The sequence below is a fragment of the Myodes glareolus genome, chromosome 4, assembly GCF_982192425.1.
Source record: "Myodes glareolus chromosome 4, mMyoGla1.1, whole genome shotgun sequence".
NCBI classification, from domain to species: domain Eukaryota; kingdom Metazoa; phylum Chordata; class Mammalia; order Rodentia; family Cricetidae; genus Myodes; species Myodes glareolus.
Genome location: NC_142029.1, coordinates 45,984,357 through 46,000,647, shown reverse-complemented (window position 1 = coordinate 46,000,647; position 16,291 = coordinate 45,984,357). Strand labels below are relative to the sequence as shown.

General features: G+C 42.3%; 1 protein-coding gene across 8 annotated transcripts in view; it reads left to right on the top strand.

Moving 5' to 3' along the window:
• Positions 1-16,291, top strand: part of Snap91 (synaptosome associated protein 91) — a 115,437-nt gene that overhangs the window by 92,927 nt on the left and 6,219 nt on the right. For 4 of the 8 annotated variants that reach the window (XM_085689485.2, XM_085689484.2, XM_085689487.2 and 1 more), the window contains 11 exons: positions 457-729; positions 956-1,033; positions 1,217-1,288; positions 1,681-1,764; positions 3,066-3,149; positions 7,714-7,848; positions 9,492-9,641; positions 11,749-11,779; positions 12,917-13,016; positions 14,319-14,402; positions 15,005-15,109. In XM_085689485.2, the coding sequence (XP_085545611.2) occupies positions 457-729; positions 956-1,033; positions 1,217-1,288; positions 1,681-1,764; positions 3,066-3,149; positions 7,714-7,848; positions 9,492-9,641; positions 11,749-11,779; positions 12,917-13,016; positions 14,319-14,402; positions 15,005-15,109 (1,196 nt within the window). The remainder of the gene's footprint in view (positions 1-456; positions 730-955; positions 1,034-1,216; positions 1,289-1,680; positions 1,765-3,065; positions 3,150-7,713; positions 7,849-9,491; positions 9,642-11,748; positions 11,780-12,916; positions 13,017-14,318; positions 14,403-15,004; positions 15,110-16,291) is intronic. The other 4 variants (XM_085689488.2, XM_048435789.3, XM_085689486.2 and 1 more) reach the window with 3 other exon arrangements.

Below are 16,291 nucleotides of genomic sequence, written 5' to 3'. Positions count from 1 at the left end.
CGATGAAGTGCATACTTATCAAAATTGGCAATTCCTCAAGATTGACAATTTTTCTCAGTGCAAGTATGCTCTCTTAATGTTTTCCCCGTCTGATGCATTCTTTTATGATATTGAGTTCAAATATATTGGCATGTTTTAATGAACCTTCAGAACTACCAAATTGACTAGTTTAGGTGAGGACACAAAAGATCATGATTCCCTGAACCAAAACTATAGGCTAATCTCACAGCACCCTACAAAATATTTCAGATTCAATTTGTGGTACCAACTGTATTTTCTTTTTTCTTTAAAAGCATCCTAATTGCTGACTTCTGCTAATAAGATGTTGACCCTATGTAGCCGAGGCCTAGCTAGTGTGTAAATGTGTGTGAAGTGTCCTTTTACCTGTAGTTACGACTGTACCTCTTGCTTTTTCCTGACTGATGCTGTGTGTGTCTCCACTTTCCTCTCCAAAAGACCCTTTTGCCCCATCTGAAGGTAGTGCAGAGGCTGCGCCTGAGCTGGACCTCTTTGCAATGAAGCCACCTGAGACCAGCGCTCCTGTAGTTACCCCTACAGCTAGCACAGCCCCTCCAGTTCCCGCAACTGCTCCTTCTCCTGCTCCCACCGCTGTGGCAACCACTGCTGCCACCACCGCCGCCACTGCAGCTACCACCACTGCCACCACCTCCGCTGCCACCACCGCCGCCACCACCGCCGCTGCTCCTCCTGCTCTAGATATCTTTGGTGGTAATTTGTTGTTGTTACTGAATTTCTCCCATCTGGTGGCTTGAGTCTGGTCCTATAATGCACTCGTGACTCTTATGCATGAAAACTATAGTTAAATGGTTCTGTAGAAACCATTTGCTACTTAACCCAACATTCCTCTAAATGCTCGTTCAGAAAACTAGTGACTGATGCTGTTATAGGCTTGACTTTTCAGACTGAGTGAAGGCCTGTGTGTTCTTGGTCTTAGATTTGTTTGATTCTGCTCCTGAAGTTGCTGCAGCGCCTAAGCCAGATGCAGCTCCTAGCATAGATCTGTTTGGTACAGGTAAAGCCAAAGCAACCATTTCTTCAACTCTGTTTCTGTAGATGTGTCCTCTGTTTCTGTAGATGTGTCCTTGGTCAAGCCCTTTGTAGTTGCTGTGATAATGCACTTGTTAGATGTGTAACTTTGGTTTCAGCTTTCTGCTACTTACTTCTACTTGGTTTTGGTTTCTTTCACTTTTGGAAGATGCTTTCTCCTCTCCACCACGAGGGGCCTCTCCAGTGCCCGAGAGTACTCTCACTGCTGACCTCTTATCCGGTGAGTGCTTTGCCAAGGTCAGGCTTTCAGAGCTCTCTCAGGAGGGGCGTGGGGTGGGGGTGGGGGCTCATGTGGTGAATGATGATCCAGTGCCATATAGGTTTGTCTTATGTGTTTTAAAACTAAGAATTTACTTAAGAGAAGATTCCCATTCTGCAGACCATTGTCAACTGGTGAGGGTTGTTGATAATTTCAAATATAAGGTTGACAGAGAAAAAAATCTGTTTCCCACTGAAACTTCAAAACTGAAGAGTCAGTTTTCATTTGCTTTCCTAAACCGTTAAGATTTTCCCGCCCTCTTCCTGTAACTGTGAAATCCTGAGGCCACTGTCGGGGTTCTGGGTTTCTTTGTGCGGAGGGTGACTTGCATGTTCCCGTGTTCTTCACTGCAGTGGACACATTTGCAGTACCGTCTCCTGCAACCACTGCCTCTCCAGCAAAGGTGGAGTCATCGGGTGTGCTAGACCTTTTTGGGGGTGCGTATCTCTCCTCCTTCCGCCATCTGGAGTGATTTCTGTTCTGAGTAGATTCTCTTTTTCATTCTATTTCTTTTGCTTCTTCTGGCTCTGAAATTGCTTTTATCTCTTGTGTGTAAACTTTAAGTTGTCCAGAGCTTTTCCGTTTCTTTGCCATCATCCCTTTCATCTTCATTGGTTTGTCACAGCTTTCATTGTGTGGCCTAACAAAACCAGAACGTTTTTCATGTGAAGTCTTCCTGTGTTCAGCCTTTTTGTTCATCCTGATTTTTAATCACTTAATTAGAGTTCCTCTCTACTGTTTTCTCAAAGATCCTGATATGTTGATTACATAAACATTCTTAAAAGCAGTATGGACATGACGTGGGTAATTCAGAATTGAAAATGAACCAGTCATATGTCAACATACTCAACACCATGGAGTTTATTTGCATTGAATTTAGTGTCTTTAAATATTTCCAGAGAACTCAGAGATGTTTTTCAGGTTTAAATGTAACTTTCCTTCTTTTGCATTGTATTTGAAAGCAGAAATATACATGGACTATATTGATTGTATTTATGTGCATGAAAAATCTAAAGTTCTTTCTTAGCCATAAACTTGCAGGAAGGAGACAGGTCTGAAGTGAATCACAGGTACCCATAAAAGTGGGTGTCTTTGGGCTAAAGAATCATCTTTGCAAATTGTAGCCACACAGATTATCTATTGTTGCTGGAGCATCGTGGTATATATCATGCTGGATATATGAGGGTACAAAGAAGATACCCCTGAAGGTGCTCAGACACATAGATACAAGGAGATCTGCTGCAGCTACTGCTGAACTGGGCATCATAAATGTTTAGAAGCTTAAGTGGGAAATGAGAAAATTGCGTTTTACCTTTGTTTAAAAAGTTTAAAATCTCAATCCTGTTTTTAATAAATGGTTAAAATCGCTTTGAAACATTCATTTGAAAAGTATATCTCTTAATCTTAGAGCAAGGCACTAATTTTTAAATATTCTAGAACTCTATTGAGAGGCTAATCTCATTAAAGCAGACCCTGGTGGCACACACATGCAATTTTTGCCATTGGGGAAGGTCCCAAAACAAACAGGAACTGCATATTAAGACCCTATCTGAAGATATAAAACAAACTGTTTAGAACATGGTTTGGTTCACCCAGTCATTTTGTGTAGACCGAGAAGGCAGACTCACCATACAGAATATTGTGTCTGTACATGTCTCTGCGTATGTTACACTTGAATTGCCTAGTTACTTACTGTTTGACCCTCTTACTTTCTTGCTGCATGATGGATAATGGATAGATGCATTTGGAAGTAGTGCTTCCGAAACCCAACCAGCACCACAGACTGTCTCTAGTTCATCAGCATCGGCAGATCTACTAGCTGGTAACTGATTCAATTAAAAAGTTAAGCTTGGATATAGTTTTATAATTAATAGATGCTACATAATTTGCAAGGTATATTTTTAAATTTTTCTTTCAAGGCATGAAATTGAAGGATATGGCATTATATATAATAGAGGGTTTATTATTTCTTAGAATTTATTAAATCAGTCTTAAACCCACAGTTGTATGTATATAAACCACCCCTGTTGATTCTCTCAATTTTTATTTTCAGTTAGCCTGTTTGTTTTTATTTGACAAAACGGTAATGTGCTTTGTGTAGCAATTCTGTCATATAATGGCTGCTCATACTTTTTAGAAGGAATCTGTGGTAAACGATGCTGTAATAGTTGACATTTGGTTTTGTAATATGTGAATCACCACAGGAGAAACCATTAGAGATCTCTCCTGTGGAAATGTTGTGACAGACATCACAAACTTTTTGACAAGCTGCTCATTTTCCTGTCTGAAAACACTGCGTGGTCCGAGCTTTCTAGGAAGTAGATGGGCACAGTTTGCTAAGATAGAACGTCCAGACTGATGAAAAGAGTAGCTCAAGGACTCAAACACACTTCACACCAAGCTTGAGTCTTCCTTGGGGTCAAGACAAAGTGTATTTAATGAGCATCAGACTTAGAAAGTGGCCAGGTGGAAGGCCCCATCTTTAAGCTTTGACCCAGCTTAGCAGAGAAATTCACAGCATGCTAACCTCGCTTCTAATTTTGCATGAGGGGAGCATAGAACTAGTCTAGCAGAGGCCTCTTGACACCCAAGGGCAGCTTTCAGTGTACCCCGAGTCACCTCAAGCGATGCATTTAGGTTCTCAGGGTAGCGAAGAGTTAATGAGTGTGAGTCACCTGAGAACAAGGGAGTCCCCAGTCTAGAATCCCTCAGTTTAAATACCCTGGCAGTCATGTGGCCCTTAAAGAGTAACCAGTTTTGACTAAGGGTAGCCATAGCTCACAACCTAGAAGCAATTGCACAGGATCTCAACACCAGTTGGATCAGGCCAGGAAGCATGCTTGCATTCTCAGGCTTGTGATGAGTAAGGATAGAGTCAGTGGATCCTCCCCAACCTTCGATGCTGTAGCAAATTTCCCTTGGGGTCACATCTCTCCTCCAGGAACTGGAGGAAGTAGAGGCAGCCCCACTGCTCACCTTCCTTCCCTTAGCAATTCTGTCTGGTGGCTTCTGGCTCTCCAGCAGGGGGGGCTCTTTCATTTCTTTCATAGCCCCTTTGGCTCCTTGACCAGTATGATGCTCCCATTTGCCAGATCTCGTCACAGTGACTGCTTTGAAGAACCAGGCCCCCACTTTGAAATCTCTTAGCTGTCTGGAAGCTAAAATGTAACGTAAGACTGTGCCCTTCACATCCCCCACCGCTGCTGACTTGAGACAAGGCCTGCCAGCCTGCCTGGCTTTCCTCTCAGCCTGGATGCATTTCACAGCAGCTTCAAACTTGGCCAGACACTTTCTACATCTTATTAAACGAATCCATTCAATTCAGACTTCTCAAGATCCAGCAGTAAGGTTTTAACAGGCCACTGAAATAGCAGTTTCAGAGCTCCTTGGTGGAAATGATACTGCTGCTTTTTAAATGAGATAATTGATTATAAATCTTTGCCTCTAAAGTTTTGGTTAAAATCAACTGTCCTGGCTATCTGAAGAAGTTGTTCTTGGATGTCTGCTGGTCTGCCATAGACGAGATTTGTCACTGGGGCTGTTCAGACCCACTAAACAGGAGGCCAGCCACAAGACTACACTATCCTTAGTCCTTGCTGAGCCCTCCAGGGCCAAAGCCTGAGATACTGTTTCCAAAGGAGTTTAGAACACTAGGGCCTAAAGACTACAACCTGGAACAGAGGTCAAGGATCTAGGGAAAAAGCAAACATTCGCACGGCATACCAAGTCAGAGGCTGGTGACAGAACCAGGTAGTTTGATCCTAGGGGATTGCCACAAGATCTCAAGCACCCCAGGGAGGCAAGGACCGCAGCTGCAGAGGGATTTTTTTTTCCCAAAAGACTCACTTTGGGTCATGTTACACACACACACACAGAGAGAGAGAGAGAGAGAGGGGAGGGGGAGAGAGAGAGAGAGAGAGAGAGAGAGAGAGAGAGAGAGAGAGAACCTTAAGTTATTCAATAGGCCTGTCCATTCTAAAAGCTTACTAAAGTGAGCTAGGAAAGAGATTAGTGACAAACATTCCAATGTCTGTGCATTTTTAAACGTGTTGTTGACTCTGCTCTCCTGTCCCTTCCACTGCCTTTTCTTCTGACTCTTTGATAGGAAAAAAATATTGCATAAACATTTATGTTTCTCTGGGCTTCCTACTTAAATAAATTAATGTTTAATGCAAGCAAGATTGTTTTGGGTATTACAGTCTACTTTGCATCAAAACATTTTCTGTATGTTGCTTTGGTCATGGGAGATCTGATTTTCTTAGCATGGACAGCACTTTCACCTAATACTCTGATAAAAGAAATTTTAAATTACATTTTTAGTTTTTCTAAAGTTTAATTTGAAAAGCCAGTTTCTCCTTGTTTCACTTACCAAAAAAAGCATTTATGATTGCTTAACTCTGACAACGTCAGGAAATCACATTCTTAGTTTTAAAATCATTATGGAATGTCAGCATAATTGTATCTTGTGATTGTTTCCAGTCCTCTCCACAAGTCAACATCATATCTGCAATTCAGCTCACAGTGGTGCCTGACATTATATTACCCAAATATCTTTGTTTAATGTGTATAAAATAGAACAAATAGTTGGGACATGGCATTATGGTTATTTGAAGAACTAGCACTTTATTTTGTATTATAGAGACATAGTAGCCAGGCCCACCACCTATATAAATAAAGAACTTTTAAAATAAATAAATGGGTATGGTAGAGGATGTCAGTGATTTCAGCATTTAGAAGACAGAGACACAAGCAAGGTTCCCAACTAGTTTGAGGCCAGCCTTGTCTATGTAGAGGGCACCCAGGACTACATAGTTAAGGACTGTCTGAAACACAAAAGCTTTAAATTTACATCACTTTTGATTTATACAGATAACATGACTTGAATATTATTGCCCACTGCTAAAAAGATGACAAAAGTTTACTTTAGAAAAGATAGGTTTTATAAATTGCAGTGTTAATGTATGCATATTTTTGCAATCTATTTGTGAAGAAGAGATGATGGGACTAAATTTGAAAAGAAGCATACACAACAAATTTGGTTGTAAGAAAGACTTCTAGGCATGGTGGTACTTGCCTTTAATCCTAGCACTCAGGAGGCAGAAGCAGGGAAATCTCTGTGAGTTGATCAGTGCAGTCTATGTATTGTGTTCCAGGCTTATCCGGGAGATATAGTGAGATTGTGCTAGAAAAAGAAAAGAAAAGAAAAACAGACAGACTTCTGCTAAAAATAAAGCCTTTTATAATAGAAAATTACTGAATATCTTACCAAACAATTGTCACCTCCTTGCAGGTTGCATATTTTTACACAAAAGCAACAGTCATCTTAGGCTTCCATTTCTGTTGCTTGAGAGACATGATCTGCTTCCAGAATTCAAAGAATAAATATTTAATTTGAGATCTGATTAATTTTTATAAGTCCTTACCATTCACTCAGTAACCATTAACTTACTATTTCAGGAACTGTGCTAAATATTAATAGAAAAGACAGGAGGAAAAGGCACACAGCTCCTGAACCTAGCAAGCTGTCTCTGAACTTGCTTGGGGAACACAGGCATGAAGACATGACGGGAGTGGCGTGGAGCTCTGCTCCACGTGCTGAAAACAGTGATGTGTACTGTGGAGTGCAGCCAGCAGCAGTGGGTAGCAGCACGTCATGGAACTCCTTTCTGGGGGCCTGTGGCATTAGAAGCTGTGAGATTGGCAACAGTCTGGTTTGCAGGGATGAGGAGCAATCAGAGTCAGAGCCAGAGGAATATAAAGGAATGGGCCGCCAGGGAAAGCCTTCCGAGAAGTAACTGTCAAGGTTGTGTGCTCAGAGGGACTGCCTGGCGGAGCGGCACAGAGAAGACTAGAGTGCATGCACACTGCAGTGGCTCACCTGAAGGCAGTGCTGAGAACCTGCCTGCACTCTATGGTACCATGGAGCTAAAATGTGGAAACTGAGGAGTTGATGCCCATTTTCTTATTTGCATTTCATCCCTGGCTGCTGTGTGCGGCTAAACATGTAATTGCCTGTTACTGTCACTGTAAAGTTTCAGTGTGATGATAACTTACCTGAAGTCTGACCCTTCTTTGCTCTGTGTGTTTCATCATAGCAGATGCTGATAGCACAGGTTCTAATGAGGTTCACTAGTGTGTGTATTTCCTACTTGAGTGCCTGTTTCAAGAGCTACCTCGTTTCTGGTTACATTGGATCTGTCATTCGCACATACTAGGTCAACATGCTTGGAGAAGCTCTTGGCCAAACAAGCCTCCTGGTTTCACTAGTTGCTAATCATGCCATCGTTCTTCTTCAACTCCCGTAGCTTTTTCTGACTCTGTTTTTTTATGGTCTTTCCCCTATCTTCAGCTGACATTTTTCTGGCACCTTTTTTTTTTTTTATCAGGATTTGGGGGTTCTTTCATGGCCCCTTCTACAACCCCAGTGACTCCAGCTCAGAATAACCTGCTGCAACCCAATTTCGAGGCAGCTTTTGGAACAACGCCTTCAACTTCAAGCAGCAGCTCCTTTGATCCATCAGGTGAGTCACTGGTTGTTCAGACGCTCTTCCTTATTTCTGATAATAGAGCATTGCCCTCCCCAGGTTAGTGTGGTGTAGGGAACATGCAGCTGGATATTGTTAGCCTGGTTGGTGGCTCTCGGTCTGTAGCTAGTTAAATTTTCCAGGACACGTTTGGTAGCCCTAAAATAACCTCCTGTCCTTTCTTTTTCTGTTTTTGGATTCTAGCAGAAATCTTACCACACCCACCATCTATTTTGCACGAGCTCACACGCACATGATTTAGCAGTGGTAGAGGGAGGACAGATACTCTGTAGTGACTCTCTGAACAGTGTCTGAGTGTGTGGACACCCCGACACACACCCTGCTCCTGCTGTTGCTCACACCCTCTGAAGCTTGCATGGCCCTCGTTTTATGAAGTTGAGACACGACTAGTACCTTTGCTTCTAACCTTTCATCACTGCTGTCATTTTGTTTGTATTCTCTTCCATCCTCCTCTTCTCATGCTGGGTCCTTACTACAAATTTTCAATTGGTGAGTTTTTGGCAATTAAATGTGTTTCAGAAACACCCTAACTATATTATCCCCTGCCTGACAATCTGGATGCTTCTATTGCCAGTGCTGACTTGAATGCTGTCTTTCCCACCTTAGAATGACTGTGTAGTGGTGTTTATGGTAGATGTACATAGTTTCTCATAAGAATGTAACAAGTCCAACATTTTTATGTAGATAAGGTATTAGCAATAGTTTGTGGATATTCCAAGCCTGTATTTTGGATAGTCTTTCTGTATTCTCGAAACTGAACATGTGGTACTTGTCATCTGGGGATCTGGGGATCAGGAACACCAGTGGTGGTTCTTGACATCCATCCTTAAAATCCTGCTTATTTTAAATAAGCCCATAAAGTATAACCCAAACATTGTGACGAAAGGAAGGGGAAAATCAAAATTAACTGCCTCTAAAATGTGACCAAGTGGCTTTCTGATACATATTCCTAGATGCTGACAGAACACCATTTATTTTATGCTAATTAAATTGGACACTAGGGAATTATATATTTTTTCAGTTACAAATTGCTTCAAGACTGAGCATCTTAGGTTAGCTAGGGTAAAATTATTTGTAGTTCACAACACATCACTACCATTTAGAATAAAAAGGGATTAGTGGTTTTCTTGTTAGACTAACAAGAAAAGATGTTAGCCAATAAGATGGCTACCACTTATTGAGTGCCTGTACAGAGGCACCATTGTAATAGACGTGTGGGAAAATGTTTTCTCATTGACCCTTCCAACAAAGGCCTATGTTAGTACTAACCCTATTTACAGGTGAGCAAATGGAAGTGTCCTCTCCTGATGCTCAGAGCTTAAGGGGTGTGGCTGAGTTTCAGCCTGGCACTGGGCTCTCTCTAGTAGGTTATAGCGCATAGCCTTCCTCCCTGTCTTTCTCCATGCTCATTAATGTTTCCATGTATTTTGAGTACACATAAGTAAACATGTTCTTATTGGTGTTCATAGTCACAAACTATATAAATTATGTTATCCCTTTTATAATAATGTATTGTTGTGTTCCCATGGTTTCATTAAAGACTGTCTTTTGCATATTATCTCTCTCTTGTCTCTTTTTTTTTTTTCAATTTTTCTGAACCTGGTCTGTTTGATTTCCAGTGTTTGATGGTTTAGGTGATCTTCTGATGCCAACCATGGCACCATCTGGGCAGCCTGCACCTGTCTCGATGGTCCCACCCAGTCCTGCAATGGCAGCCAGTAAAGGCCTTGGAAGTGACCTTGACTCATCTCTGGCCAGCTTAGTAGGCAGTGAGTAATCTAGTTTCATTTACTTGAATCATGTGAGAATTGTATTCTTTCCTATCCACTCCTTAGAGAGGGTAAGGCACATTGCTTTGGGGAAGGCCTAAGGCCCTCACTACTGTATCTAGACTGAGCAAGGTTTCCATCCAAAGAGAATGGGCTCCCAAAAAGCCAGTACAAGCAGTAGGGATAAATCGTGGTGCCACTGTCAATGGCCCTGCAGTCTTCCACAGCCATACAACTGTCACCCATGTTCAGAGGATCTAGTTTGGTCCTATGCTGGTTCCTTCCCTGTCCAACTGGAGTTGGTGAGCTCCCATTAGCTCAGGTAAACTGTTCCAGTGGGTGTACCCATTATGGTCTTGACCTCCTTGCTCGTATTCTCCCTCCTCCCACTCTTCAGCTGGACTTTGGGAGCTCAGACCAGTGCTCTGCTGCAGGTCTTTGCCTCTGTTTCCATCAGTTGCTGGATGAAGGTTCTATGGTGATATTTAAGATATTCATCAGTCTGACTACAGGGCAAGGCCAGTTTGGGCACCCTCTCCTCTATTGCTTAGGGTCTTAGCTGGAGTCACTCTTGTAAATTCCTGGGAATTTCTCTAGTGCCAGGTTTCTTGCTAGCCCCACAATGGCTTCCTCAATCAAAATATCTCTAAAATAAATAAAGTCTGCTTTATGTTACATCGTGAGTGCCAAGTGGGGTAAGCCTCCTCAAGATAAGGAGTAAAGTACATAGCTGTCAGAAGAACGTTTGTAGGACGGAAGCATTCAGTGCAGAGATAGGTAGAGATTGCCTAGTTGGGCTGGAGAGATGGCCAAGTATAAAGGACATATGGCGGCGAAAACTGGATCTGCGGGGATGGGAGAGCCTAAGAGGCATGGACAGTTACCATGGACATTAGCCTTGGTAATTAACCCTGGATTTTTTTTTTCTGTCAAGGCATATGGGCTTACCTTTGTGGATATCATGTAATATTAAGTAACATCAAAAGTTTCATGCATATGTTTTTATTCATCTCCCCACATACATTTGTATTATTTCACATTCATTGTGCTTGATCTAAGCATCCTTAAAAATGCTGCCTTCATGACATCCTGCAGACCTTCGTTACTTATTCCCTTCCTCTCAAAGATCGTCTTGCCGAGAGATGGCTTTTTGTACGTGTGTCACGGTGTACCTTGCCACATGTCCTGAGGCTGCCTCCAGTGCACAGCCTTTATTTTGTCAACCGCCTGTGGCAGTTATCTCAGCTAGGAAAAAAGCTGACCCACTGAAGGAATAACTGAGTAATCTTGAAAAATATAAATGAATCTGAGTAACTGGTTTTCAGAACTTCTACAAAGCCTCAGAAACTGATAAAAATGATACTGACTTAATCACAAACTGTACTGTAAGCCAACAGTATAGAAGCAAGATTCTGGAAATAAGCCAGACACACCTGTTGTCAAGTCCATGTAGAGGATGGGCCCAGTAAGAAAAGGCAGTCTTTAGAACCTCGTTCTGGAGCTGAGAGCTGGTCAGTGGTTAAGCGTGCGACCTGCTCTTGTAGAAGACCTGGCTGCTGTACCCAGTACCCACAAGTGGCTCACAACTGCTGCAACTCCTGCTCCAAGGGATTCAAGGCCTTCTTCAAGACCTTGTTCTGGAGCAATGTGAGAGACTCAGAAAAAAAGAATAAATTTCGACTTCTTTATACCATCAAAAAATTAACTCAAAATGAATAATATTAAATCAAACTATCAAATTCTCAGAGAAGAACTTGATAGTAAATCTTTGTGATCATGGAAATCACTTTGTATCGTGGAAATCACTGCACTGGGGAGGCTCACAGACCCCCACTCTAACAGGGCTTTTCAGATAGCAGTCACAGACCTGGGCCAGTCCACACTAAATGTGGTCCTTAAGACTGATGGGAGATAAAAAGAAAATTTTAAATTCTACTTTTGTTTACTAATATAATTCCTTTTTCAACCAGCTGGATACAGTCATTGTTAGGCAGAACTACATTCCTTTATTTTTTAAGCCTGGGAGTCCTGGATGTCTCAAATACTGTAATATATAAGCTGAATATAAAGATTTAAATTCTTTTTCTTTTCTTTTATCTATTTGTAGATCTTGGAATTTCTGGTACCACAACAAAAAAGTAAGTAGTTTTTGAGTTTTGTTTTTTTTTTTTTTGATTATCTGCTTTCCTTTGAACAATGTGTTGGTGTATGTTTATTCAAAACTATCAAACATTTCACTCACTTGGGTATGTTATTTCCTAGTCTTAAGTTAGGTAATTTCAGTTGTTTTTTATTTCAATTTACGTTCTTGTTGTTAGTCTATTGAAATCTCCAAATTATTGCTCTGCTTTGAGAAAGAGTGATGTGTTTCAGGCCAGGATCACCACTGTTACATCTGGAAATGTTTGGGGATGGAGTTTTAAATTTTTGCCTGTTTGTTTTTGTGAGACAAGGTTTCTCTGTGTAGTTTAGAGTATTTTAATAGCTTTGAGTTTGAGATTCAGCCCCGTATTTCTGGCTAATGTTAATTTAAAAAAAATCTTTCCTGGTTCATAAAACTGATAAACAGTACATCCTTTCCGCAGCTATGTTTTGTCATCAAAACTGAGGTGCGTGTTAGAGCTGTACAGTGACCGCCGATCAGGTTAGAGGCGCGGTACAGCTGTGTGGAGCCCTCTCTTGAATGCCGTCATCAGTGCATTTGAAATCCAAGAAGTTACAGGGCTGGAGAGATGACTCAGTAGTCACGAGCACAGACTGCTCTAGCAGAGGTCCTGGGTTCTGTTCCCAGCACAAATAACATATGGGTCACACAACTCCTTGTCACCCCAACTCCAGAGAATCTAACATCTCTGGCCTCCTAGATACCTGCACACATGTGTGCATACCCACACACATACACATACACATACACATAATTAAAATGACAAAAGTAAGTTCAACAAGATATGTGTCCAGATTGATGGCATACTGTTTAAAGTTTTTATTATGAATGAAGAATTCAGCTGAATTTTTTGGCATCTTTTTCTGTTGTAAGTGACATGAAGTTCCTGTTGCCACTGAATTCAAAACACACATTTGTTTTATTTTAAATGCTTTTGCGCTGTCTTAGATACAATACAGTAAGATTCCTCTGTAAATTTTAATCTATGCTCACATCACCCCCAGGTTCCAACAGATCACTTCTAAACCCAAGTAAAAGCATCCAGGAAACCGCATGCCGTTTTTTCCCTCTGAACTTTGTGTTTTGTTTGTTTTTCGCACTTGCCCTTTAGGGGAGATCTCCAGTGGAACGCAGGGGAGAAAAAGCTGACTGGTGGAGCCAACTGGCAACCGAAGGTCACCCCAGCCACATGGTCAGCCGGCGTCCCACCGGTACGTAAGTGAGGCCAGGGGCGTATGGCAGTTTACCAGTTTTCAAGTCTACAGAACACGGATGTTCTGCTTAACTAGACTATTAACGTTGTACGCCTAGTTCACATTGAAATGATATAAGCAAGATGCAGAATTCAGTGAAATGCAAGTCTATGGACTTTGCATGTAATGATTACAGCCTACACTTAAATACACTGTGGTTGCAGTAGCCTTAATAGTAGTATGTATGTTTCTTGTTTATCTGTAAAATCATAGAAATGATTTTCCAGCACATTCCCCATCATGGATTGTGATACCATTTTATCATATCTTCTGCCAAAATCTCCTGGTAGTCGAAATAAGAAATAAACACATTTTTTTTCCTGTCAGAAAGGATGAAGTATGCTGACTAGTTTTATGTCAGCCTGACACAGACTAATGTCTTTTTAAAAAAGAAAATCTCAATTGACAAAATGTCCTCACAGTGTGGTGCGTTTTCTTGGTTGATGATTTCTATGGGAAGGGCCCAGCTTACTGTGGGCAGTGCCACTTCTGGGCTAGCGGTCCTGAATGGCGTGAGAAAGCAGGCTGAGCAAGCCATGAGGAGCAAGCCAATAAGCAGTACTCCTCCATGGCCTCTACCTCAGTGGCTGCTTCCAGGCTCCTCCTGCCCTGACTTCACTTCAGGATGGGATCTAAGCTGTGGGCAGCAATAAACCTTTTTCTCTCCAAGTTGCTTTTTGTCAAGGTGTTTAATCATAGCAGTGGAAATCTAACTATGACAAGTTGTTTTCTATTGTGTGATATTTTATTTTGAGACCATATTTTTTTCATCGTACCAATTTTACACTTGAAACTAGACCATGATCCTTTCCATAAGGTTTAAAAGATATTTATTTCTATATTTCAAATTACTGTATCTTCAATTTTTTTAGCAAAACTAGGAAAGGCACTTTTTCCAAGACCATTTACAACTTTCCTCTCTTGGGCACACCCCTGCCTGTCTAAGTCTGTCTGTCGCTTTAGTGTCTAACCCTCTGCTGCATATTAGACGACAGAGTGGTGGTGGCAAGCCGGAGGGAGGTTTGAGCAACTGCAAGCCCATGAATCCGAACAGCACCACAAAAGTGAACCTCAAACCATTGCTACGCTGCTGGTCATCTTTTGAAATCTAGACGTGAAGTTTGAGAATGCTTTGTTATATCCACATATGCAAACTTGAGATGCACACATTTTTAAAATTCTAGCCTAGCAGTTTAAAACCATGTTATGTTGTTTTTTTCTTAATTTATTCTGTGTGGTTCTGTGGGCACGCGTGTGCAGCAGGGCACGGTTCCTTCAACCAGCTCAGTTCCTCCGGGTGCCGGGGCTCCAGCTGTTGGGCAACCTGGAGCAGGATTTGGAATGGTGAGTGATGACCTGTCTCAAAAACCTGTCGTTGACATTCCTGACATCCTTCCACATGCTCAAACCAGCATGTACTCCTACGGGAAATACAGTGAAGAAACCTACAACTTAAATCATCTGCTCTGGGCCTCAACCAGCCTGGCCAGGGAGTGGGGAAGCAGTTACAATGTGTATGAATATATTGTCATAACATTACAGCACATTGTAATGAGATGATATTTACTTCGTATTTTAGCTCAGTCATCAAACACAATCCTTTCTCTACTGGATCTTTTCACTCTGCACATCCATCTTCAGCACATTAGGGCCATCCTGCCTAAGGAAGTTAGCTCTTGTTCCCTCAAGGCTACTCCAACAGGAGGTGAATACACAGCTTCTGATTGGAACGAGGACGCCGCATGGCCAGCCAGACTTGCACGCACAGCTCAGGGACCTTTCCCCCATCTGACAGCCTCAACACCCGGAGTTCAGGGTCACATAATAAACCATAGTTCCTACCTGTGTGGTTTTCTCAGCAGTATTCCAAAGCATGTTAAAGGTGTGCATGTCTGGTTTTGCGCTCATGGGTCGCAGACCTGCTCAGAGTCTTCGTTCCTTCGCAGCCGCCTGCAGGGACAGGCATGGCCATGATGCCTCAGCAGCCGGTCATGTTCTCACAGCCCATGATGAGACCACCGTTTGGAGCCGCAGCTGTGCCGGGCACACAGGTCAGTCCCCAGCACCATCCACTTAGTCCTAAACATAAAACTGCCATGCTGTTAGTGGTGTGACGAAGAGGCAAGAGGCACAGCCACACTTTCCACCCTCAGCAGCCTGAGGAGTTCTCAGGCCAGACTGGGGTTCCTGGCTTGAAAAAAAAAAATAGCCTTTCAAGACTAGCCAGTATGGAGCAGAATTGGTGGTTAATAACAGTTGAACAGGAAGGTTAAAGAAAATTGCTCGGAAAGAAAGACACAGCTCAGAGAGTGGTGTGGACTTACTGCTCTAAAAGACTGTCACATTTCATTGTCAGGTATTCGGTTTGGGTGGGTTTGAAGACAGTCTTGGAAGAGTGCTAAGGGCCTTAAGAGAGATCGCTGGGTGGTTCTTATCATGTGACAGGCGCACAGTGGATAAGTTAGAGTCTAGATCACAGGGATGCCAGAAGGTAGGGTGTCTTACTGTAAACAGGATTACCATTTCTGTTTGAGATTCCCCAGGGTAGTTCTTGGAAAACCCTGCCCGAGGTTCTTAGACGTGGCCCATTGTTATTTTAACATAAATGATCTCTATATAAAGGGAATGTTAATTAGGTCAGCCTTCACAGCAAATGTTTGTTGGGCTGGAATTCTCACTTCAATCAGACTTCAGGGTGAGGGGCTCCTTTCCTGCCTTGTGGTCCTGTCGTATTCTGTCTCTCTATCCTGCCTCCCTTGGTGTGGCTGTTAAAAGGAATTCTTACCTAGTGGCTCTCATAGCTGTTGCTTCAGGAGTGTAGGGGCGTGGAAGCAGTGTGGGGTGTGGAGACAGTGACTGAGAGTCAACCATCCTGGGGTCCTTCTCTTTTCCTCTACTTAGTCGGAATGGCTCCTTTAGGGTACCTGATACCTGTGTCCTAGTGATGAGTTTAAATTGGGGTTGGTTTTTTTCTTTTGTTTTGATTTTTTTTGTTCTTGTTTTTTTTGTTGTTTGCTTGTTTGTTTTATTTTTTTAAGATGATTTCATGCAGCCCAGGCTGATCTCACGTTCACTATGTAGCCAAGACTGGCCTTACTGTCTGTCTCCGTCCACATCCCAAGTGCTGGGATTACAGATGCTCACCACCACATCTAACAGAGTGTGGAGACACAGTTGTCCAAGCTGCAGGGTCTACCCTGAATTCTGTCAACAGTAGCACTGAGTTCCCAAAC